At 37.1% G+C, this 24,516-nt stretch overlaps 4 protein-coding genes across 4 annotated transcripts; 1 reads left to right on the top strand and 3 right to left on the bottom strand.

The window, feature by feature from the left end:
- Positions 1 to 381: 381 nt before the first annotated feature.
- LOC137715290 (DDRGK domain-containing protein 1) lies at positions 382 to 3,521 on the bottom strand. The gene is made up of 8 exons (XM_068454561.2): positions 3,179 to 3,521; positions 2,961 to 3,069; positions 2,308 to 2,411; positions 1,787 to 1,888; positions 1,526 to 1,687; positions 1,197 to 1,253; positions 953 to 989; positions 382 to 833 (listed from the first exon to the last, which is right to left on the bottom strand). The coding sequence occupies exons 1-8, from the start codon at positions 3,296 to 3,298 to the stop codon at positions 628 to 630; spliced, it is 897 nt and encodes a 298-aa protein (XP_068310662.2). The 5' UTR covers positions 3,299 to 3,521; the 3' UTR covers positions 382 to 627.
- Positions 3,522 to 7,673: 4,152 nt separating this feature from the next.
- Positions 7,674 to 10,300, bottom strand: LOC137714916 (thiamine thiazole synthase, chloroplastic). The gene is made up of 3 exons (XM_068454077.2): positions 9,619 to 10,300; positions 8,352 to 8,840; positions 7,674 to 8,078 (listed from the first exon to the last, which is right to left on the bottom strand). The coding sequence occupies exons 1-3, from the start codon at positions 10,045 to 10,047 to the stop codon at positions 7,917 to 7,919; spliced, it is 1,080 nt and encodes a 359-aa protein (XP_068310178.2). The 5' UTR covers positions 10,048 to 10,300; the 3' UTR covers positions 7,674 to 7,916.
- Positions 10,301 to 12,087: 1,787 nt separating this feature from the next.
- LOC137714983 (protein translation factor SUI1 homolog 2) lies at positions 12,088 to 14,921 on the bottom strand. The gene is made up of 5 exons (XM_068454178.2): positions 14,740 to 14,921; positions 14,114 to 14,200; positions 12,654 to 12,859; positions 12,524 to 12,577; positions 12,088 to 12,374 (listed from the first exon to the last, which is right to left on the bottom strand). The coding sequence occupies exons 2-5, from the start codon at positions 14,148 to 14,150 to the stop codon at positions 12,330 to 12,332; spliced, it is 342 nt and encodes a 113-aa protein (XP_068310279.2). The 5' UTR covers positions 14,151 to 14,200; positions 14,740 to 14,921; the 3' UTR covers positions 12,088 to 12,329.
- A 2,697-nt stretch (positions 14,922 to 17,618) lies between these two features.
- LOC137716307 (polyubiquitin) lies at positions 17,619 to 18,665 on the top strand. The gene is made up of 2 exons (XM_068455746.2): positions 17,619 to 17,692; positions 18,087 to 18,665. Exon 2 carries the CDS (start codon positions 18,087 to 18,089, stop codon positions 18,546 to 18,548), a length of 462 nt encoding a protein of 153 aa, XP_068311847.1. The 5' UTR covers positions 17,619 to 17,692; the 3' UTR covers positions 18,549 to 18,665.
- The last annotated feature ends 5,851 nt before the right edge of the window (positions 18,666 to 24,516 follow it).

The raw sequence follows: 24,516 nt of genomic DNA, 5'->3' as shown, positions 1-24,516 counted from the left end.
ATCATTCTGTAAAAAATCTGTTCAATATTCTCGTTTAAGTGGAGATGTTGGTTTGACAAAAATACTCTTTAGAAAGGTGAACACGTAGCCGCTTACGTGACAATTTAATGCGAATATTGACAACTTTTTTCGCAAAATGACCAAAATGATTTACGGTGAACAAACTCAAAAACTGCTTTTATCGATTATTATTGTCAAATACCAAAGTAAGGAGATCCAATCTCAAAGACTATTTTAGCTAAAAAGTCAGTTCTATCTTCTTCCTTACTTTTTCAGTATTTTAATTACCCTTTATTAATTCTATAATGGATATAATTACGTCAATGACTTATAGCTCAAGTAGTTTAAAGTGCTCACTTTCAATAAAGAGTACCCCTATAATTTCATACAATTTTAATTGAATTGCTTTCTTCCACGTCTATTCGCAGCAGAGTCACCATTTGTTCAAGAAGTTAGCTCCTCGTTAATACTTGGGAACTAGGGTATCCAGTCAGTACAATAAACAAGGCAACACAGCTATAACCGAAGATAATATCAAAACGCTAATTAAGAAACCTACCCCTACAATCTCTTATAGTTACATATCCTGTTAATTCAGTGTGCACGATTTTCATTACTTTAACCAAATCAAGCGACAGTTATCTCCGCCCCGCCGCTGATTTCTTCAACAAACTGCGCTTTGGGCTCCAAGTCTATGAACTGGTTGGACTTGCTAGCAAGATGCGAAATGCTTACCCTTCCCAGACGCTTAATGTAGTCTGCTACAGCTTGCATCTCCTCTTGGGAGATGTATATGTATTTCCCTCTGTCATCCATGACGCCAGAAAGTCGCCCTAACACAGACAAATACGACATTTTCATTCTCAACGAAATGGTATTTTACCTTCTGAAGCAAAGGAATGAATTATTCATTAGGTACGACAAGTCAATGAGGAAATAGCTCTGCACATACCCATACTCTCGAGATTGGTAATTCGATTGATGCATTCCTGCATGAACCATCAGTTGCATTGAAAAATTAGTAAGCCAAATCTGGTAAATTAAGTTGACTAATCACTTTTAGAAATTATAATTCCATATGCCTTAATAAATTTCAAATAAAAACTTCATCTATTAAATTATTAATGCACTCTGAGGTACGAAGAAGACTTGAAAATTGTTGATTTATGTGTTAATTCAGGATAAATATAAATTACCTGAGTCCTTAACTTAAATTCAGCAGCAAGATCTTCCAGAGGAATGCATTTATGTTTCTGCAATGTCAAAATTAACAGTAGTATTAATAACAAAATCACAACTCAACTTGAAAGCCTCATGTCTTGAATAGAAACAAACGACACAAACAGTTAAAATATTAATAAACTCTAAACTGGATTGGATAAGTTAGAAACTACAACCCAACCTTAAACCCCCAAAACTTAGAAGCTCCTTTTCATCCCTAGTTTTTGTGCAACCCGATGGCGATGGAGATATTAGGGAGCTAGAGTATAGAACAATATCTTTGAATGAATTAACTGAACTCTACCTTTATGTATTCCACAAAATCAGAAAGCAAATCCTGACGTCCATCCTGCACTTCATTCTTGGTCGTACCTTCAGCATCTATTGAAAACTCGCCTTTCCACTTCTCAAACTCTAAAGCAGCAGCTTCCTCCTCCCTAGCCTTTTGCGCTTTGGCTTCTTCCTCCTACAAAACAGTGGCCAAATCTTCAGGCAGTAACTTAACAACACAAAAATACATATCCTAATTTTCCAAAACAGAAACAAAAGAGAGACGTCAACGCACCAGCTGACGCTCCTGTGCTTCACGCTCCTCATCTTTCCTCCTCCGCATTTCAGCATAGCGGTCTTGTTTTGTTACCCTAGATTCACGTGCAGCTTGTTCAGCCTTCAAATAAAGAATGGACTCAAGTAAATAATTAGTTGTGCTTCAATTGAAGGGAAAAGGAAGAAAACAATATAAAAGCAGTACAAGTAAACCATAATCAAGGATCCTCCAAGAACATAAGCATAAACTCAATTGAATGTTGCAGTTATTTCCACCATTTGGGTAATTTAAATATATTGAATGATGTAGCAATCAAACTTCTAACATGTCCTACACCTCCGTAACTACATAGAAGTGGTTTATGTCTTTATTACTCAATGTAGATAGTCAGATAATTAGAAACTCACTAAAATTTAAGGCCTGTTGGGTATTCAGGACAGGACAGGACACATTAACTAGAAATTTTAATCAGGACTGGAGAGGGGGAGATAAAGTATGTGCAATCCTTCAAATCAAAAAGTAAAAGAAAGAAAGAATACTTGTCGTTGTGCTTCCCGCTCTTGGCGCTTCTTTTCCCTCTTCTTGGATGCTTTAGCATCATACTCGCCCTCAACATCTTCCTCATCACTTCCCTCAACGGATTCTATATTTAAAAATACATACTATGAGTTCATTTGACAGAATAACACATTTTTCAACTTGTTTAATATCATTAGCACTTAAAGCTAGCTAGCTAGTGCAAAAGCTCATATACAAATTTTGCATCTATACAAGTCCAAATTTGCACTTCATACGCCAGGTACATTTCCATACAGAATACCTAATACATCCTTTACTTCCTCGAATTTTGTACCCTCCTCATGAATCCATAAACCTTATGACTCCGTCTCTGGAAATAATCATCGGTCTACCCCAACAGATCAAACCGTGTAAACTATCATCCCCCAAAATCCTAATTTGATCAGACCTTTATCTCTCACGGATACGGTTACTTATATTTTTGTTCCTGATTATCTCACCACTGCTTACCAATTGATATCTATTTCAATCACAATTCAATCAATTACAATCGCTTCTCGAATCAAAGAGAAACGAACATCACAACACCGCAGAGTCACAATTACTCATGAACTTAATCCAATCTCTTCCTAATATAAAATCAAATTTAGTCACTTCAAAGTAAAACACAAACCTTCTACACCTGGTGCAGCAGCAGCTGCTGATGTGCTTGCTCCAGAAGCCGGCCTCCTACGCATCCGGCGACCTCCAGGCGCACGCACCACCGCCTCCCTCTGAGCAACCTAAACCAATATAAACAAATCCAGAAAAAATATATATAACAAATAAAATAAAAAATTACAAAACTGAAAACAATTACGCTGCAACAGAATTAGGGCTCAAAAATCAAACCTGAGGTTCTCCTTCGTGTTCATGCGGCGATCGAGAATCTTGACGGCGTTTCAATAGAAATAGTGGAATCAATCCCAAAACAAGAAGCATGGAAAGAAAAATTGCCAACATTTCGTCCATATTTTCTCAATCTCAGGCCCGGCCACCAAAATTTGATGTTTATTTTCTTTCTCTCGATTGGTCTCTATTTTCTTAGGAATTCTCGGAAACCAAACAAGGAGTTAGGGTAAGGGGATAGCTTGAGAGCGGTTAAGCTTCAGACAATCAATGGAGTCTGGAACGATTTGAATAGTGATTACAGGACCTAAATGTAATTACAAATTCGAAAGAATTAGGAATCATTAACCTTAGATTATTTCTTCTGCTGTATAAATCATTTTATTTCTGTAAAGTGGATCCAGAACACACGATGTGATGTATCATATGTCATTTTTAAAAAATTTAAAACTTCAAAAATAAAACAATCCTCTACTCATATAATGACATTTGATTTACCACTCGTGTTATGTGCATAATAAATAATTTCTCGTATTTTTTGTACGAATTCAGCCATTCCACATTTTCACATGGATACATCCAAAAAGAGAAATGCTAATGAGACTATCTCAAAGTGTTTCTCTGCCCCTCGTAGTTTAACATTGATTTCTATTGCAACATTATAAAACATTGTAACAAAAACATGAGGTGTGAGAGTCCATTGAGAGACCAACTTTTAAGAGAGTCTCCTTAGCACTTCTCTTCACACAAATATCACTTTTTCAAAAATTTAAGTATGTTTAAGTTAATGACACACCCCGACCGGAGTCGAGACATGCTGGCCGTCATCCGAATGTGACGTAGCCAAAAGTGTAAGTGATGTAAAAATGTGAATAAATTAAAACCGAAACTAGAACTTATTTAAACTAATAAAGTGAGTGAGCAGTAGTGGGTAGAACTCATAGAATACAAATGTTCAGAGCATAGATGACAAAATAGTGCAGTCGAAACTAGTTAGGTACTTAATACACAACTGGGAACAGTTCCTACATTTATTAGGGATATGTCAAAATCGCCGGTTAATCCTCGTATACCACAAAGTAAATCAGCTAACTAGGACCTAGATGAGCAAAAAACAGAAGGGTGAGTGGGCAAAAACAAAAGTTTATAAAATCCATTTATTTTCTGAACATACTAACCCGTCACCGTAAAACATGTATAGTTTCCAGAAAATCATACTACGTATAGGTATGAAATCAAATGCAAATCAACAGTAAATCCATAAGTATGCCGCATCACAATATCTCAACAGTAATATAAGTAAAATTAGGTATTCAATCAATCTATACTAGCATACAAGTCCGAGTCGCCTAATGCGACTTGTACGACTAAACTAATGCTTATCAATCTATACTAGCACAAAAGTCGGAGTTGCCTAATGCAACCTGTACAATAGGAATGGGTGTAATCATAATATACGCTCTAATGCTACAATCACGTGAAGACTAGCGCTATTCGAAGTCACCTACAAGTCGGAGTTGCCTAATGCAATCTATACTACAGGACCGGCACCTACTTGGATCCAAGGCGAGCGTGCAGTGTGAAGGTGAATATACACGTGAAAGATTGGCTCTACACTCTGATATGTGGGGACCTTCCCTTGTTAGTACTACTTCGAGAATTAGGTGGTTTGTTACTTTTGTGGATGATTGCACTTGTATAACGTGGTTTATATGTTGAAAAATAAAAGTGAAGTTTGTGATGTGTTTCATCTGTTTCAACAGATGATTAAAACTCAATATTCCTCTGATATTAAAGTTTTGCGTTCTGACAATGGTGGAGAGTACATAAATTTTGAGTTATCCCGATTTCTACAAGATCGTGAAATTATTCATCAAACTACATTTTCGCATACTTCGCAACAAAATGGGGTTGCTGAGAGAAAGAATCGTTATATCTTGGAAACTGCTTGTGCCTTGCTTATTGGTGTGTCCATGCCTAAACGTTTTTGGCCTGAAGTTGTTACCTATGCTGTGTATGTGATTAACTGCATTCCATCTCGGGTTGTGGACTTCCATACACCTCTTCAAGTATTGACAGAACATGTTCATGTAGTATCCATGAACACCCTCACTCCCCATGTGTTTGGGTGTGTGTTCATATTCACAAGATTCATCATAGAAAATTGGATATGTGTGCTCTTTGGTGTGTCTTTGTTAGATTTGCATCTCAACAGAAAGGGTATAAGTGTTATCACCTTGACAGTTGCCATATGTATGTGACTATGGATGTTACCTTTTCTGAATCCGAGTATTTTTATTCTTCACTCCCATCACCTTCAGATCCCCAGGGGGAGAACACTAGTAGGGATCAGGGTGATCTTGGATGGTTGGAAATATTAGACAATGGGTCTTGGCAAGAAACTGTCGAAAATGAGATAAATGGGTCTCGGCAAGAAATTGTCGAGTATGTGACAGAGCTTCAGCCGCTAGCTGCCGAGACAAGCACAGCATATCGGCAAGGATCTGCAAAGGAATCTGGAACAATCCAGCCACTAGCTGTTGCCAAACCTACAACCCCTTCTCTCTCAAGCTCGATAGTGCCACCCGATGTGTCTTCTCTGAATATCCTTGAGGTAACTACCACCAATACTCTTGTAACTGATCTCAATAATGCTATGGGTACATATAAGTTGCCGCCAAGGAAAAATTGTGGTGTTCCTCCTAACAGGTTTTCTCTCGAAGGAAAAGTGAGCTATCCAATAGCAAATTATGTGTCATGCAAGAATCTTGCATCGAAACGTCAAGCATGGGTGAATAATGTGGAAGCAATCCAAGTACCAACTCGAGTTAAGGAGGCCTTGAAGGATCCTAAATGGGCTGCTGCAATGGATGAACAAATGATAGCATTACATAAAAATGATATGTGGGAGGTAATGGAACTGCCAAAGGGAAAAAAACCGGTTGAGTGTAGATGGGTCTTTACAATTAAGTACAAGGTCGATGGATCAATAAACATGTATAAAGCAAGGTTAGTAGCAAAAGGATATACTCAAACGTATGGTATTGATTACCAGGAAACTTTTTCACCAGTAGCCAAGATGAATACGGTACGTGTTCTTATTTCTTTAACTGCAAATTTGAATTGGTCACTGAAAAAGTTTGATGTAAGAAATGCTTTTTTTCATGGGCATTTGGAAGAAGAAGCATACATGGATTTTCCTCCGGGGTATAATGCCGAAGGGAAAATCGGAGTATGTAGGTTGCAAAAGTCACTTTATGGGCTGAAGCAATCACCGTTTGCATGGTTTAGTAGATTTATTCGAGTTATGAGGAGGATTGGATATTACCAAAGTCACTCCGACCATACGTTGTTTCTAAAATAGATGAGTGGTAAAGTGACAACCTTAATTATTTATGTAGATGACATGATAATAACAGTTGATGATTCAGAAGAGATGATGAAACTAGAACAGAGTCTTGCCGCCAAATTTGAGATGAAGAATTTGGGAGATTTAAAGTGTTACCTTGGAGTAGAAGTAGGTCATTCGTGTAGAGGTATCTTCTTGTCTCAACGAAAATATGTTCTAGATTTATTAAAAGAGACAGGCATGCTTGGATGTAAACCTGTGGATACTCCTATTATAGAGAAGCATTATTTGGGAATTTATCCCAATCAGAAACTGGTTGACAAAGGTAGATATCAGAAACTGGTAGGGAGACTAATTTATTTGTCTCACACTCGTCTGTATATTTCTTATACAGTGAGTGTGGTTAGTCGGTTTATACACTCACCGAGTGTGGATCATATGGCAGCAGTGATGAGAATTTTGGCATATTTAAAGTCTGCGCTGGGAAAGGGGATTTTGTATAAGCATTATGGGCATATAAGGATTGAGGGATTTATTGATGCTGATTGGGCAGGTGATGTGACTGACAGACGGTCTACGTCTGGGTATTTTACATTCATTGGAGGTAATTTAGTTACTTGGCGAAGCAAGAAACAGAAAGTGGCGTCGCAATCTTCTGCCGAGGCCGAGTATAGGGGTATAGCACATCGTGTGTGTGAGATCCTTTGGCTACGAAAGTTGCTTTAGGCTTTTGGTTTTAAACAGGAGGAGGCGATGAATTTATATTGTGATAATAAGTCAGTAAGAGAGATAGCTGAGAATCTAGTGCAGCATGATAGGACGAAGTATATGGAGGTTGATCAACATTTCATTAAAGAGAAGCTCAAAGAGAAGATTGTATCAATTCCGTTTGTGAATTCAGAAGAGCAACTCGCAGATGTTCTTACTCATGTTGTGTGTATTAAAAATTTTGATGACTCACTTATCTAATTGAGCATGTGTGATATCTATACACCAACTTGAGAGGGAGTATTGCATGAGTTAGCATGCAGAAAGCGAATGTAAATATGTGTAATTATTAGGGTCATGTTTAAGGAAGGTTATTCGTGTCCTTTATCGTATTTCCTTATGTAACAAAGATTGCATGTACTTATATTGAGAATTATAGAATACATGAAAATTACCCCCGTAAAATTCTATTTTTCCAACAGAGCCTGTGCCAAACATCCAACACACAGAGACATAATCCATCCGTCCACATTATTATCAAAACTCACATAGGTCCCAAACCACATCAAATATCCACAATAACCATCACTTAGCTACCATAAAAAATGGCTCACTCCTCAACCGCGCTATTATTTTCGGCTTGAAACTGGTTTTTCCCTTGTTTATTAACATATAACGCGACAATTAAGCCTCGGCGATCTCAGCGGATTCTGCAGCAGCTAGGATCAGCTCAGGCTGGATGCCTCCGACGTATGATCCATCCAAAGCGTTGGGGAGTCCCAGTGCCTTCAATGCCAAGTGAGCTGCCTTTTGCCCTGAGATCATCATGGCTCCGAATGTAGGTCCCTGCATCCCCAATAATGTAAGAATCATATTATTAGGACCATATTTATATAATTAAGTTTATCTACACTATGCATTTTACATGTCGAAATTCGATAAAATCAACTATTGTAGTCCTTGATGTTTTATCTAAACCGTCTAAGCCCACCACCGCGATCACCATTTTAACAAAATGTGATTGCGCTGGCTTGGAGTAGTTGGATTCGACACCAAGGATGATTTAGTCAAATGAACAGTAAATAAATCAAGAACAAATCAAGCGAGACAGAAATGTACCATTCTTGGGGATCCATCAATCTCAGCAACTTCCATGCCGGTGACGATCATTCCTGGCACAATTTCCCTTGTGAGCTTCACGATAGCATCCTCAGCTGCGTTCATGTCCAAGGCCTTCATCCCGGGCACGCTCTCAATCATCCCAACGCTCCTCAACCTCTTGACGCCGGTGGCTCCCATGGGTCCGTCGTGACCACATGAGCTCACCACAACCTTGGCCTCCATGACGTTGGGGTCCATGCACGACTGTGTGTCGTGGTTCATTGAGACCAAGGCCCAGTTGGTGACCACCCCACCAACTCTGCCACCCTTAATGATCAAGTCCTCGGCAGCCACAGCGTTGAAGAGCTTCACGTTGGGCCGGGCAAGGAGCTTGCTCATGATGGTGGAGGTGAATAGGGCGGCGTGCTTGATGACAACGTAGTTGTCTTGCTCATCGTAGTCAATGCCGAGCTCGTTAAGGAAGAGATGGGCGGGTTTGCGCACAACCTATATACGTCAACATATAAATTAAATCTTAAGTACTACAAAATACAAGACTAAATATTTTCAAGTTAGAACATTAAAATATTTTCGAAATTTATATTGCTTTCCAAATTACAAGATAAAATGTTCTAGTGAGAAATGAACGCTATGAAAATTAAAAGTACAATTTGTATTTCAAAAACCAAATATACCGACAACCCCATTTAACGGAATAAGACTTGGTTGCGATTGTTGTAATGTTAACCAAATAGCGGGATAATCTGGCTTCCATGAATTTCACCATAATCAAAGCAATCTAATTGTGATTAATTAGTGCACAAATGAAATCTATAGATATATATTGTATATTTGGAATTAATTAATAAGGAATTACTTTGCTACAAAATTTACAAAATTTGTTTGATTTTCGAATGAAAATACAACAATATCAAACTATTTAATTAATTACAAAAAATAGAAATAAAGAAATAAATTACAAAAAATAAATTAACAAATATTTATGCAAATGAAAACAGATATGCACAATGATATAGGTCAAATTATCCAAACAAGACGGGGCATGGCGACACGTGTCACAGTCGATCGTTACATTTATTTTACCGAGAAACATGAATTTCAAATTAACAAACAATTCCCCAGAAAAAGGCCAAAAATTAAGCACCCGGGAAACCTTAATACGACCAAAAATGATAATTAAACAACAACAAATCAATAATTTAAGTTTCAAATAATTAATAATTTTCAAAAAATATTAAAATTAATCATAAATGACAGTAATTACCATGGCAGAGAAGAGCTGGCCACCGAGCCATGCACCTCCACCGGGGCTGACGGACTGCTCGATGATGGCCACCTGAACGTCGGGGTTCTTGCTGAGTTCGTAGGCGCAGGATAGCCCGGCGGAGCCAGCACCGACGACAATGACGTCTGTGTCGGCGTAGGTGATCATGTCAGTCATGTAGCGCCTGGTCATCTCCCGGGAGACGATGGATTCCTTGATGGGGTCGAACTTGAAAGCGCTCAAGTCGTAGGAGGGGGTCAAGCCGTTGGCAGACATGGAGACGGAAAGGCCGCCGTTGTTGGCGGGGGCCGCCTTGGCCGGCTGAAGGCGGACCATGGGAGCGCCATGGAAGGAGGAGTCGAGGAGGGAGGACTTCTGGAGCTTGGCGGTGAGGGAGGAGGAGGTGAGGGTGGAAGCCATGGTTGCCATTGATTGATGCGAGAGAAAGAGAGAGAGAGAGAGAAGATGATAAGATGGGGTGATTTGGGGGTTTAGCGTTTGCAAGTCAGAAGATGGAAGTGAGGAGAGTGGTTCTTTAACGAGGAGGAGGGCGACATATATGTAAAATTAAAGATGGACACGTGGGAAGAGGATAGGATATGAAGGGTCTAGAACCTCTTGGGAGGTCCAAGTGGCAAGCATGAACCAGTCTCCAGTGTGTTTGTGTGTGAGGAGAGTGAATGGAGAGGGAAATGTTAGAGAGATCAAGTTTATAAGGAAAATGATAAGGAGATTATTTTAAATGTGACTTTCTATAAACTTTTCACTATCGCAAGTTTTTTTATACAATTCTTGTGTTAACGTTATAAAATTTTGTATCAAGAATATGGGGGTGACGAAGAGTCTTAGTATTGGTTTGGTATTGATGTGCTTTTATAAAAAATGGGTACCAAAAAAAGTTGAGCTCAAAAAGATGTTTGGTAAACACTTAAAAACAGTTTATTTTCACAGTTTTTGGTGAAAAAAAAAAAAAAAAAAACTGAAAATGTGAAGCAGCAAAAATGAGCTTTGAAAAAAAACTGAAAGCGTGAAGCAACATAAATGTTGGATTATATGTTGAATGTTGGATTATGATTTCTTGTTAAACGTTGGATTATATGTTTAAGATAAAATTTATAAATACCTTTGTTTTAAAAATAAAGTATATTTAGTAATTCATCTTTACTTGTTAAGAAAATTAAATTAATGACACATCTAGTATTATACCTTTTTTTGGTCATTTTACATAATCACAACTATTTTACATAAAAGTTTACCAAACACTATAATACTGATTTTTTTTTCTTTTTCCAAAAGCACTTTTACAAAAAAAGTTTACCAAACGCTTTGCTATTTTATTTCACAGCTACTTATTCTCACAGCACAGCAGAAAGCAGAAGCAGTTTTTGTTTTCAAAGCACAGCAATACCAAACCAGCCCTTACTTTGAGCGAGATAGTCTCCTTAGCATTTCTCAATTTGTAAACCAAATGATGAGATTGTTGATGATTAGTTCATTCCTCAAGTGTTAATTAACATGGTTATTTTCTATTGATTATAAACTTAATTTAAAAATGATCTAACTGAACAGATATTCATTTCAGAAATGAATAGATTGGGCTCTCACTGTTTACTGTTTAGCCATATAAAGTTGGCAACATTTAAAGAAAATCAACATTCTTACCTAAAAAAGTGGTATCAGAAATACTTGGTTGCCACTCACTACTCGTGAGATCTTTTTCATATGTGGATGGGGGGTTGCATTTGATACTATAAAAAAGTTTTTGCATTTAAAATAAATAACAATTTTTTATTAGTATTTCGTTCATGTGGCTAAAACTTGACATCCATATCAACCAAAATATAGCTCTACATTTGCCATGTCATCATTTAGTAGCCAAACTAACAAAAAATTTAACGAGAATTTGACATTATAATGAATTCATAAGTTGATGTATGACATTGCAATGTTTAAAATATAATATATGAATTTGTAATATGACTCAAAATTAAGACGGTAAAATGTAATTTACCCTTTTTATTTGTTTTTTAATCAAAACTTTGTAAAAATACACTAAATAGGTTATTGTATGGTAAATTCATGCTCAATGCCTAGAGACATCCACCAAAAAAATTGATTTGGATTGTTTATGCAACTAAAACTAGGGAACTTCAGGCCTTCAATCATGTAAAATCGAAGAGCCATAGGCTCATGTTTTGATATAATAATTTGTTCTTTATGATGTACAATTTCATTCATACTTACGAGTTACGAGACAAAATAATTTCTTAACGATATTGAAAAAACCTCAAGGTGTGGCGTATCCTCTAAGTTCAAGGATATGAATGTGTCAACGATTTTGACATTGCCACGTCATCATCTAACAGTCAAAAAATTTAACGAGAATCTGACAAAATACAGCATTTTATCTCGTTTCTAGAATTGTTTTAATTTTATTTTGGCCCTGATAAAAAGTATGCAAGTGAAATCTAGGTAAAAGCGCAATACTTTCATAGACATTGAAATTAAGACAGCCACAAGTTGTCATACGCTCCATAAGTCACCCACATCACACAGTTTATCGAAACTTAATAGACACCGGAAACACAATCCACATAGCAGACTGGCTTATAGATGATACAATATTCAGATAACAAACTTCTCAACTGAGGGTTCAGAACTTCAGAGAGACGCATTATGCAGAGGTCGATGTTGCCGCAAGTTGCAACAGCTCAGAAACCGTGAATTTTGATATTATCTTTCTTCACAATCCCAGCCTGTATAAAACAAAAATGTGAATCAGGACCAGACTCCTCCAAATTGGCTCTGTAAGACCATCTAATGGAATAATCGAGGAAGCAACTTCGACAGTTTTATAATACGACATGTACAACATTTAACGTCATCAAACCATTCAGTGAACTACCTGGACTAGAAAGGTAGATACGTTCTTTCGCTGATCACCTTGAAGCTGAATGACCTACAGACAAACAGCAATACAACAATTAGGGGCTGTATTAGAAACTATATTATAGATTTTACTGTTAAGCACGCACCTGTCCTAGTTCTGGGTCCTGGACAACGGTACCATTGCAGCAAAATTCCTTCTTAAGGTCTTTGAGTATCTTGTTGTAGCTAAACTCTTTCTTCAATCCCTGCACAGTAGTCAGGCTTTTCCTGCCATTGCGTTGCTGTACACGGATGTGTACATACTCTTTTGTCCCAGCACCCGAATCCTCAGCAGTTGCCTCGGCAAAGGGATCTGAACCCAAGAAACAGCAATTCAATTAGATAAATGGAGGGACACATAAGAAGGGATGAAAAACAAGCAAGGCCACAATCAATTGTCATATCTCAGAAGATGATAAAAATTTAAAGCACTAATCCAATGTTCAAATAGTGAAAACAAAAACCTAATGTGAGGATGTCATGAAAAATAGCCTTTCATACTCCAGCCCCCTCATGCAAAATTAGACCAACAAGCAGCAGACATTTTTTTCCACGGTCTTAACAAAATTTTCTATACTCTCGTTTCGCACTCTGAAGGATCAATAAATCAGAATTTTTTTACTTTCCAACTATGTATAAGCACAGAAAAACTCATCAGCAATCAAGAGAACTGAAGGGAAAATAAAGGGGGTAGCCTTCTACAAGCATATAAACTTATCATTTTTATCACTTCCGTACAAAGCAGTGAAATTTTTTAGTTTTGCGCATATTTCAGATTCCTAAGAATGATATGCTCTCCCACTTTACGTATAATTATTTAGAAAATATCAAACAACTAGACACAAATCTATATACCTTGCAGTAAAAAGCCCACTAAATTATAATGGAGTAGCCTAACTACCATCACATTTCATAAGTTTTTAGGAAAAGAGATGTAATCTATCCTAGTGAATTTGGATTTGATGCACAAGATCGTCTCTGCTGTGCTTATATTATATAAAAATGAAAATGACTTCCGATCGTCTCTGCTCTGCTGTGCTCAGTAGATAAGAAGCTAAGAAGCAACAGTAACCCATAACTTTAATGCCTACAGTTCAAATCCCCACACTCACAACCCTATATTTTGACCAGTACATATACATATTGGTCCAGGTCGGTTAAATCAGATCTTATAGACCACGTTCCAAACAACTGAACCAACGCCTTCCGAAAGAATTGTAGCCAAATCAAACCATGTATGTTATCCAAAATGACCAGATAATCAGTTTAGCTTGGTTTCTTGAGTAAATCAGGTTGGTCAGATTGCTGAATTACACTAGTTGACACTATCTCTTGATAAACAACAACAAACCAATTTCTCAAACTCCACGTCTACTAAATTGCAACAGTACTGAATATCAGTGACTAAAAATGCTCTCGAGCATATAGGTACCGAGTTTTTCAACCAGTCAAACGTCCTGGAGCTATTGACCAACCTATCCAACTGGATTCGAATACAGGTGCACACAAGCATGCGTTCAAGCACATAAACACACACAAATGAGTTACGAATTAGCCCTAAACATACCAAAGGGAATGGGAAGCTGTACGTCGGTGTCAGACATGAAACTTAGCTGATTCAACTAAGCGGCCCTGCTAACCGGAATGCTCAGACCTGGATCACATTAAACAAAAAAATATAAATCTTCATGTCCTCCATCACATATAATCAAGATAATAACACATAAAAAGAACAGATCACATAATCGAAAAGAATTTTCGCAACTCATCCGGAATAATCAACTGCGTAATCACAAGGGAATAAACAAAATCTATATCGAATCAATTGCCACCTCACCCTCGGAAAAACTAATTGACACCCAAAAACAAAGAGGGTTCGAAAAAAGCACCAAACTTTTCGGCTTCATCTAATCAAACATGAAAATAATATATTTTTCAGGTACTTTCCTGGAAAAATTAAAAATGAACACCAAAAAGAACTTAATTCCCAGTTTTTTTTTCCAGAGCGTCCTGTAAGTAAGAAAAATTAATTTAATTCTACCTCTCAGAATAATATCAATTTTAAAAAATAAAAAAAAATAAAAGATTTCCAATTTATACAAAACCCCTAAAATTCGGACCAGAAATTAAACCATCAAAAACCCTAGAACAAAGACGAACAGAAATCGGTAAGGGGATCGAAGAACGAATTACCTGATCTGATAATTAGGGTTTTGGAATTGGCGAGTCGTATCGAGAAAAAAACCCTAACCCCAAATATCAGATGAGCCTGAGCGAGTTCTCTCGACCGCGTTTAATAGATAGCTGTTTGGGAAGACGGAAAAAGTGAACAAAAAATTGGGGCTTTGAGATAGATATTTATTGAATAAACAAACAAATAAATCATAATTAAATCAACTTAAAAATGCCTGCAAGGGGGAGACTGGCTTTGGTCATTTGCACGCGCAGGCGTTTTCATTAGATATCCACGCGCTGATGAGAGCACTAGTTTTGGGTTTGGTTAACTTGAGTGACAGCTGTGGGTAGCTGGGAGCGAGTAGAAGTTGAAACAGAAAAACAATGTCTGGCTTTCTGAGTTGGTAAGTCGGTCTAATGACCTTGTCCATTCTGGGCAATAAACGGCACCGTCTGCAATTGACGTCCGCGTGAAGGGCAAAATATAGGAGTTGCTAAGAGTAAAATTCGGGAAAAAGAGCCGGTTGTATGGAAATACTTCATGAAGTTATGCAAGAGTCTTCTCAAAAACTTCATTTAGATTTAATTAAGTTAATATTACAATTTAGTCATATTTTTGTGTTAATAAAAAAACGAAAAGTCTTGTTCTTGATACATCAAAAGATATGTATAAAAATTAAATACCCATTCCTTTAGACTAGAAAATCTCAAATATAGTTGCGTAAAATATAGTTATAGAGAGAAAAAAATCACACTCGTATTTATTTATTTATTTATTTTTGTTTCATCAATTGAGAATTTACAATTTAGGGTAAATCAAACCCAAAATTATCTTCAAAGCCACTTAATACAATTTAGGGTAAACTCCGCGTTAGTAAAACACTTATTATCAAACAAAAACTAATAAAATTATTACTATACCCTCTAATACAAAACTGAAAGAAGATATTAGAAAATAAAACAGTGTGAGCATTAAAGTAATTTTGTACAAACAAGTTTTTACTGTTTTTTTTTTTCTAAACTCCACAACTATGTCACTTTATCAATACTTTCTCAACTCATTTTCTCTCTTTCTCTCTCTCTTTCCTAACTTTCAACCCATATTTTTTTTGGGATGTCTACCAACCTGTTAAAAACAAATAATTGCTCTCTTAAAAAAAATTAAAAAATAAATATTTAAAAAATATATTTCTCAATACAAACTGTGTTACCTTTGCTAGTACTTTATAATGGCCACATGTACAATTGGTTTAAGTTCACTAATCTTGTGCCTAAATTGGAGGAGATAATCAAGTTGGATATTAAACTTTGTGTTTATCTTTTTTCCTCACCACAAAGTTGGATATTAAACTTTGTGTTTATCTTTTTTCCTCACCACACTCTTCCTACTTTCCTCCTTCAATAGTACGTAGTGTCGTAATAAATATTTTGTCTGGTACATCAAGTATCATAATACAAGTGAAACATCTTTTTTATTTATTTTTTATTTTTATCAAACGATATTATCTACAGTAACGAGTAGGAGAGTAGGTTTAACCTCACAACAGGCTAGCAATAATGTGATTCAAATTCGCGTTTGACAAGAATCGAACCTAATGTCTCTCACTTACAAGTAAAGATTAATAACATAGAACATAGTACTAAGTGGCTTAAGTGAGACATCTAACATGTGTGTTTCAAAAGTTCTTTTCTTTCTTTTTCTATATGACTGTACGTCTTGTAACCATGAAGTCAGTCACAAATACATTTTATTGTACCAAAAAAAAAAGAAGGATAAATTACATAAAACTACCTCAACTATTGAGTCATTAACAGTTTCATACCTCTTCTTTAAAAAGTTTCAATGTCATACCTTATCTTTGAATTTGTTGTAATGTAATACCTTTTTTCTGTCAGTCCCCCCCAACAAAAGCTTCCTTCCGGCCGTCCCCCCTCCCCAAACAAAAGCTTCCTTCCATCCATCCATCCACCCCCCCCCAACAAAAAGCTTCCTTCCGTCCCTCCCCCCCAAAAAAAATCTTCCTTCCGTCCGTCGCACCCCACCTAACCCTCCTTCCCTGGACCACCTCATCCTTCCCGTCGAAGTCGGACCACCTCAACTGGTGGTTTTTTTTTTCTTTCAATGGGAGGGAAGGTGAAAAGAGTCGAGGAGAAGGAGGTGGTTGGGAGGCTCGGGAGGGAGAAAGGGAGGGGTTGCGGGGGAGGTGGGGGTGGTGAGGTTCTGGGTTTGGAAGGAAGGTTTTTTTTTTTTTTTTTTTGGTTTGGGGGGGGGGGGGGGGACGACGGATGGGGAGGATATGAAAAGGGATGGGTTTCTAACGGGGGGTGATGGGATCTGGGTTTGGTTTATTTTTTTAATATTTAGTTACTATTTAATTAATTTTTTTAATAAAAAGTGGGCCCCGCCTCATGCCACATCAGCATTTAACAGAGGAATTGACAGACAACTGATGGAAAGTATGACATTGCAATACATTCGAAGATAAGATATGACATTGAAACTTTTTAAAAACGAGGCATGAAACTGTTAATGACTTAATAATTAAGTTAGTTTTATGTAATTTACCCAAAAAAAACAAAAGTAACTTTAGCCAATTTCAGAAACAGTTGGTATCCTAAAAACTCAAAAGTATGGTTCAACCAGTCTTCTATCTATCCAGGATAAAATCTTACTAGATTTGGGATTTCAAAATCTTCCAAACAAATTGTTTATAAATTTGAAATCTAGCATCCGTGATTTTCTAAAATTTGGATTCTATTTTTTTTATAAGAGCTAATAATATCCTAATTAATCTTGGCGTGCATGCCAAGGAAAATAATTAATCCTTACGCGTGGCGTAGACTTGTGGCTTCTAATGCATTAAGTCGGCAATCGGTCCTATAAATTAAGGCTCTTCGATGCCAAATCATTCATCGTTGAAAGCAAAGGCATATAGAAGTTCCGTCTCGCTGGCTCTCGTTCTCTCTCAAGGTTTGTACATATTTCCCATCATATTCTGCAGTTTACGTTCTTCAGTATTTTTTTAGGGTTTGATTGTTTAATTCAATCAGTTATTTCCTAGAATTATTTTTTATTTTTCATTTTTTTATGAACGCCTGAGAACATTGGAAATTTAGGACACAAGTTTTGATTAAAATTTTATATATTCGTTTGATTTGATTAGTTACTTTGCTACAATAAATTTTGTATAAATTACAGGAAAATATTGGAGGTTGTTTTGTATTCAATTTGAAAAACAAATTTTAGTTTTAACAAATGATGAATGTAAGGAGTCATTTGTTTCGAAAACAAAGATACTGATACCAAACGGGATCTTAAGCAATTAAGGGCATTGATTTACGATTTTTTTTTTTTCTGTAAACAGATGCAGATCTTTGTGAAAACCCTGACCGGAAAGACCATCACCCTCGAGGTTGAAAGCTCCGACACCATTGACAATGTCAAAGCCAAGATCCAAGACAAGGAAGGTATTCCCCCAGACCAGCAAAGGCTGATATTTGCCGGCAAGCAACTCGAGGACGGCCGCACCCTCGCCGACTACAACATCCAGAAGGAGTCCACCCTTCACCTGGTTCTCCGTCTCCGTGGTGGTATGCAAATCTTCGTCAAGACCCTTACCGGGAAGACCATTACTTTGGAAGTGGAGAGCTCCGACACTATTGACAACGTCAAGGCTAAAATCCAGGACAAGGAGGGCATTCCTCCGGACCAGCAGAGGTTGATCTTTGCAGGTAAGCAGCTCGAGGATGGAAGGACCCTCGCCGACTACAACATCCAGAAGGAGTCCACCCTTCATCTTGTACTCCGCCTCCGCGGTGGTTTTTGAATTCGAGCTCATTGATGCTTGTCCCAGCTTCCTGGTCTGAGGAGTAGAAGTGAATCTAATGTTTTCTTTTGTGGTTGTGTATTGTCAGTAATTTGGGTTATTAATATTGCTTTAGTATGTGCTTTCTGCTGCTGCAATTTCTATTATTTTGGTACTCATGCATTCATCTGTTTAAATTGTATGTTGAGAATATTTAACCTATGTTATAAATAGACAAAAGTTAGAGAGATAATCTTTCTAAGGACATGAGCGAAGCAGGTGTAAAATATCATACTATGACTTTAGTAGCTATAACACAAAGGGGATGGCAGATAAAGAAAGGGAAGGATACTGATATTATTTCTCTTGCTTTCTTTCGATGTGCATTTGATAACAGACGAAGTGCTCTATTTATAGAGCGACTCCTGTAACTACAACCATCAAAATACAATGATGATACTTTTGAAAGTATCAAACATTATTACTCATTATTACTAAGTCTTTGGGCATTCTTTTGAGTGGGCAATCACCCACTAATTCTATAACACTTCCCCTTGGATGCCCACATATCAACATCAGTTGCCTTGTTAAAACCTTGCTCGAAAAAATCCAGTGGGAAAAAATCATAGCGAAGGAAAAAGAGTACAACTTTACCTGGATTGTTGATATAGTGTTAAGTATGCTTATGTTGTCTCATTAAAACCTGGATATGAAAAACCTTGTGGGAAAAATCCTAGTCGAAGGAAAAAAAGTACAACAAGCATGTATCATGGATGCTTCTCCTGATATTTATCTCCCCCTGATTCCGCATTCTTCAAATTTAGTTGATTGGTAAGTCGACGTAATCCGATATTATGCATTAACTTTTAAAATGTGCACTTTGGTAGAGACTTGGTGAACAGGTCTACCAAATTTTCATTGGAACGGATTTGTCTGACTTCAATAACTTTATCCTTCTAAATCTTATGTGCACTGAAAAACTTTGACGATATATGTTTAGTCTTATCGCCCTTAATGAATCTTTCCTTCATTTAGACAACACATGCTGCATTATCTTCATGGATGACAGTTGGATTGTCTGTCTTCGAAGGTAGACCACATGAATTCTGGATATGATGGATCATTGATCTTAACCAGGAACATTCACGACTTCCTTTATGTAAAACAAGTATTTCTGAGTGATTTGAAGATGCAGCAACTAATGTTTGCTTTGTTGAGTGCCATGAGATTATTGTATCTCCATTAGTTAACACATATCCAGTTTGTGAGCGAGCTTTATGCGAATCAAAGAGGAAACCAGCATTTGCATATCCAGCAAGGATCTGGTCATTTGTGGATTTTCCTGAGTAAAAGAGACCTATGTCTGTTGTCCCACGAAGGTATCGCAAAACATCTTTTACTCATTTCCAATGACGCATTGTTGGAGCAAAGCTATATCTTGCTAACAAGTTAACTAAAAAAACTATATCTGGTCTAGTACATTGTGCTAAGTACAATAAAACACCTATTGCACTCATATATGGTACTTCTAGACCAATGACCATTTCATCATTTTCTTTTGGACGAAATGAATCTTTCTTAATGTCCAAAGAACGAACGATCATTGGCGTGCTGAGTGGATAAGCCTTGTCCATGCCAAATCGCTTTAGGATTTTTTCAATGTAAGTTGATTGGTGGACCAAAATTCCATTAGCACAATGCTTGATCTGCAGGCCGAGACAATATTTTGTTTTCCGAGGTCTTTCACTTCAAATTCATTTTTCAGATATTCAACAGTTTTATTAAGCTCTTCAAGAGTTCTAACTAGGTTCATATCATCAACATATACTGCCACTATAGCAAATCCAGAATTGGATTTCTTAATGAACACACAAAGGCAAATGACATTGTTGATATATCCTTCTTTAATCAAATATTCACTGAGATGATTATACCACATTCGTCCATATTGTTTTAGCCCATACAATGATCGTTTTAATTTGATCGAGAGTATACCTCGTGGTTTGTTAGTTGTTTTAGGCAACTTAAGTCATTATGGGACCTTCATGTATATGTCAGTACCTAATTCTCCATATAGATACTCAGTGATGACATCCATAAGTCGTATGCGAAACTTTTCTGAAACCACTGAACTTATTAAATAACGAAACGTAATTGCGTCCATTACAAGAGAATATGTCTCCTCATAATCAACTCCGAGTTTTTGTGAAAAACCTTGTGCAAGAAGTCGTGCTTTGTATCTTGCAATCTTGTTTTTCTCATTGTGTTTTCTTGTGAATACTCATTTGTAACGCACAGGATTTACATCAGGTGGAGTTTGGATTACCGATCCAAAAACACTTCGCCTTTCCAAGGAATTTAATTATGCCTAGATTGCATCTTTCCACTTAGGCCAATCTTGTCTCTGTTTGCATTCGTCAGCAGAACGGGGCTCAATATCATCACTTAATATGATTTTAGTGGCTACTGTGAATGCGAACATATCATCAATGATTATTTCATTCTGATCCCACAATTCATTTCTACATGCATAATTTATGGAGATTTCTTTGCTTTCATGTACTGCTGTCTCTTCAAGGACATGTGTCTCATCAAGGACATTTTTTTTTCTTCTGGAAGTACAGAATCATGAATTACGAATTTTTCATTCATTTTCTCTTCTTGAATTTGAATTCAGGTGTGCCATTGTCTTTCTCTTTCGAGGGGCTGAATCTTTTGAATTTGGGAGTCTACCACGCTTCAGGCTTGCACCAGATGAATCATTTGCTGCCACTTTATTTTGTCCAACATAGACATAAATTCTTGTAGGTGTATTTGCAGTTGGTATATGTGATTTTGTCACTTTCATAGCATCATTAAATGCATTTGGCATTTGATTAGCAATACTTTGAAAATGAACGATCATTTTCATTTCATTTTCACATTGAGTTCTACGTGGATAAAAATGAGACAAGGTGGGTACAACATATGTTAGCTCTTGCCGTTTTTCTAGAACGGTCTTTTCTCCCCCTAACGACGGGAAGACTGTCTCATCAAAGTGACAATCAGCAAAACGAGCTGTAAACATATCACCTATCAAGGGTTCCAAATATCTAATGATAGATGGTGAATCAAAACCCACATAAATTCCTAGTTTACGCTGAGGTCTCATTTTAATGCGTTACGGCGGTGCAATAGGCACATAAATAGCACAGCCAAAAACTCGTAAATGTGAAATGGTTGGTTGATGTCCAAACACGAGTTGTACTGAGGAGTATTGGTGGTTGGCTATAGGTCTTAATCAAACCAATGATGCAGCATGTAAGATGTCATGTCCCTATGCAGAAATTGACAATTTTGTTTTCATGAGCAGAGTGTGAGCTATTAACTGAAGCTGCTTAATCAATGCTTCTGCTAAACTATTTTAAGTATAGACATAAGGAACATGATGTTCAACATCAATGCCCAATGTCATGTAGTTATCATCAAAGGTTTGAGACGTAAATTCACCAGCGTTATCAAGTCGAATTGACTTAATGGGATAATCTGGGAAATGTGCTCGCAACTTGATTATCTGACCAAGAAGTCTCGCAAAAGCTACATTCCGAGTAGATAAGAGACAAACATGTGACAATCGGGTAAATACATTAACCAAGACCATAAAATATCGAAATGGTCCACAAGATGGTTGAATAGGTCCACAAATATCCCCTTGAATTCTTTGCAAAAATGATGGAGATTCAACATCAACGTTTAGTTGTGATGATTTAATTACCAACTTCCTTTTAGAACAAGTCTTGCAAGGGTTATCATTTGAGTTAGCAATGTCTCTGCTCAATAATGGATGTCCATTGGAGTTGGTAATGATCCTACACATCACGGTGGATCCTGGATGACCCAAATGGTCATGCCAAAACATGTAATCTTTTGAATCAATGAACTTTTGGTTCATGACAGCATGTGATTCAATTGTCCTTATGTATGTATAATACAATCCACTCAACAAATCACGTAACTTCTCCAATATACGCTTTTGGATATCATTGGAGGTAATGCATAAATACTCCACGTTTTCTGCACTTTTCGTTTCAATGTGGTATCCATTTAAACGTATGTATTTGAAACTCGACAAATTTCGAGTAGATCTAATAGCATACAATGGATTCTGTATGGACAATATTGTTCCATTTGGTAACATAATATGGGCTTTCCCTGAGCCTTCAATTACATTTGATTGACCTAATATTGTTGTTACCTTTACTATTGTAAGCATCAAGCTTGAGAAATACTTTCGATCACGAAGTATTGTATGTGTTGTTGCACTGTCTGCAAGACAAATATCTCCGTCATTTCTCATGTTTTGAGAATAACCATAGCTTTTATCCATGTTTTCTAAGTAAAGGGGATCATGGTTAAAAACAATTTAGAAATTTAAATGCCTCTTTGATTGAAATGCGAGTTTTTAAACTACAAGTTCAGAATAATAAAAGTACATCAAATATAAATGATTCAGTCGGACTGATACACTTCATTCCCCCTTTCCATAATGAAGTCTGAGACATCTAGGTGAGTTGTGTTCAACTGTTCTGATAAGTTGCACACTAGATCAAGTATATCCATTGGTCTAGCCTGGTCGAGGAAATTAGTCTTGACACCATTCTCCTTGAAGGAGGCTTGATATTGATCCACCAAATGTTTTGGGGTACAACAGGTATGTGCCCAGTGCCCATTGCCACCACACCTATGGCAGGCTCTATCAGAGTTTCTAGGAGCATTGTTTATACGAGCTTTGCCTTTGTGGTGATTTCCATTTTAAAAGCTCGGGCATGAATTTTGCCTTGGAACCTGTTTGTGAAACTGACTACCATGATTCTTGCCTTTTCTGTTCCACCGGCCTCACTTATGGCCACGTCCTCGTTTATGATTATTGCCACCAGAGGATGTGGTGTTCACTTCGAGTGAAGCATCATTCATTTCTGGAAATGGTGCATATCCAGTAGGTCGGGACTGATGATTTTTCATCAGGAGCTCATTGTTTTGTTCAGATACCAAGAACACAAATATCAACTGGTTGTATTCAATGAAACCTCGCGCTCTATACTGCTGCTGCAGGAGCACGTTAGAGGCATGAAATGTGCTGAAAGTCTTTTCCAGCATATCTTCTTTAGTAATGGTATCCCCACCGAGTTTCATCTAAAAGGTAATTCTGAACAACATGAAATTGTACTCAGCCACTGACTTGAAATCCTGGATCCTTAGGTGAGTCCATTCATAGTGAGCCCTTGGAAGAATCATAGTTGTCTGGTGATTACATCTGTTTTTCAATGTCTTCCAGAGAGCTAATGGATCTTCAACCGTTAAGTACTCGCTCTTTAGTCCTTTATTAAAATGGCGACGAATAAAGATCATGGCCTTCGCTCGATCTTGAGAGGATGAGCTGTTTTCTTCCCTAATGGTATCTTTAAGATTCCCTGCTTCCAGATGAATCTTGGTATCAAGTACCCAGGCAAGGTAATTCTTCCCAATAATGTCAAGGGCAGCAAAATCAAGCTTTGCCAAGTTCGCAATTTTCTTTTCTTTCTGAAAGAAAAATGAGATGTGTAAGAACTTGCAATAATATGTATTCCTGGAGGAATGTAGCATTAGAACTTCTAGTTCTTACAAATTTTTCGTTTTGATATTCAGGCTAAAAATGATAAGCACTCGAAACTTCAGGCTTGAGATTTTCATGATTAATAAGAAGGACGATTGTACCTCACCATTTTCATTGAAACAAGCATAGGATAGACGATTATTCCGCACCACTTGAACAATAGAAACATTTAAATATGCAGAACAAGATATAATTGATTTAAATATGTAGAGTAAGGTGGAAGATTATACTGCACCAACTAAAATTGTAGTAAAATTAAATTTACAGCTGAAGATGGGCAATTGTACCACACCATCTTTGATTGCAGTAAAAAATTAAATTTGCAGTTCAAGATGGGCGATTATACCGCACCATCTT

The sequence above is a fragment of the Pyrus communis genome, chromosome 3 (genome assembly GCF_041283825.1).
Source record: "Pyrus communis isolate YQ-2024b chromosome 3, ASM4128382v1, whole genome shotgun sequence".
NCBI classification, from domain to species: domain Eukaryota; kingdom Viridiplantae; phylum Streptophyta; class Magnoliopsida; order Rosales; family Rosaceae; genus Pyrus; species Pyrus communis.
Note: the sequence above shows the minus strand (reverse complement) of the source record. Positions and strands in the feature narration are given on the sequence as shown.

What these genes read in the sequence shown, in the direction of transcription:
- LOC137716307 (XM_068455746.2), top strand. Translation starts at nt 18,087, where the DNA reads ATGCAGATCTTTGTGAAAACCCTGACCGGAAAGACCATCACCCTCGAG.
- LOC137714916 (XM_068454077.2), bottom strand. Translation starts at nt 10,047, where the DNA reads ATGGCAACCATGGCTTCCACCCTCACCTCCTCCTCCCTCACCGCCAAG. An exon ending in GCCAGCTCTTCTCTGCCATG is followed by an intron (nt 8,841 to 9,618) that starts GTAATTACTGTC and finishes TGACGTATATAG; the next exon opens with GTTGTGCGCAAACCCGCCCA. An exon ending in TTGATGGATCCCCAAGAATG is followed by an intron (nt 8,079 to 8,351) that starts GTACATTTCTGT and finishes TTGGGGATGCAG; the next exon opens with GGACCTACATTCGGAGCCAT.
- LOC137715290 (XM_068454561.2), bottom strand. Translation starts at nt 3,298, where the DNA reads ATGGACGAAATGTTGGCAATTTTTCTTTCCATGCTTCTTGTTTTGGGA. An exon ending in AACACGAAGGAGAACCTCAG is followed by an intron (nt 3,070 to 3,178) that starts GTTTGATTTTTG and finishes ATATTGGTTTAG; the next exon opens with GTTGCTCAGAGGGAGGCGGT. An exon ending in AATTTAAGTTAAGGACTCAG is followed by an intron (nt 990 to 1,196) that starts GTAATTTATATT and finishes TGGTTCATGCAG; the next exon opens with GAATGCATCAATCGAATTAC.
- LOC137714983 (XM_068454178.2), bottom strand. Translation starts at nt 14,150, where the DNA reads ATGTCTGACACCGACGTACAGCTTCCCATTCCCTTTG. An exon ending in AGGACCCAGAACTAGGACAG is followed by an intron (nt 12,578 to 12,653) that starts GTGCGTGCTTAA and finishes GTTTGTCTGTAG; the next exon opens with GTCATTCAGCTTCAAGGTGA. An exon ending in TATCTACCTTTCTAGTCCAG is followed by an intron (nt 12,375 to 12,523) that starts GTAGTTCACTGA and finishes TGTTTTATACAG; the next exon opens with GCTGGGATTGTGAAGAAAGA.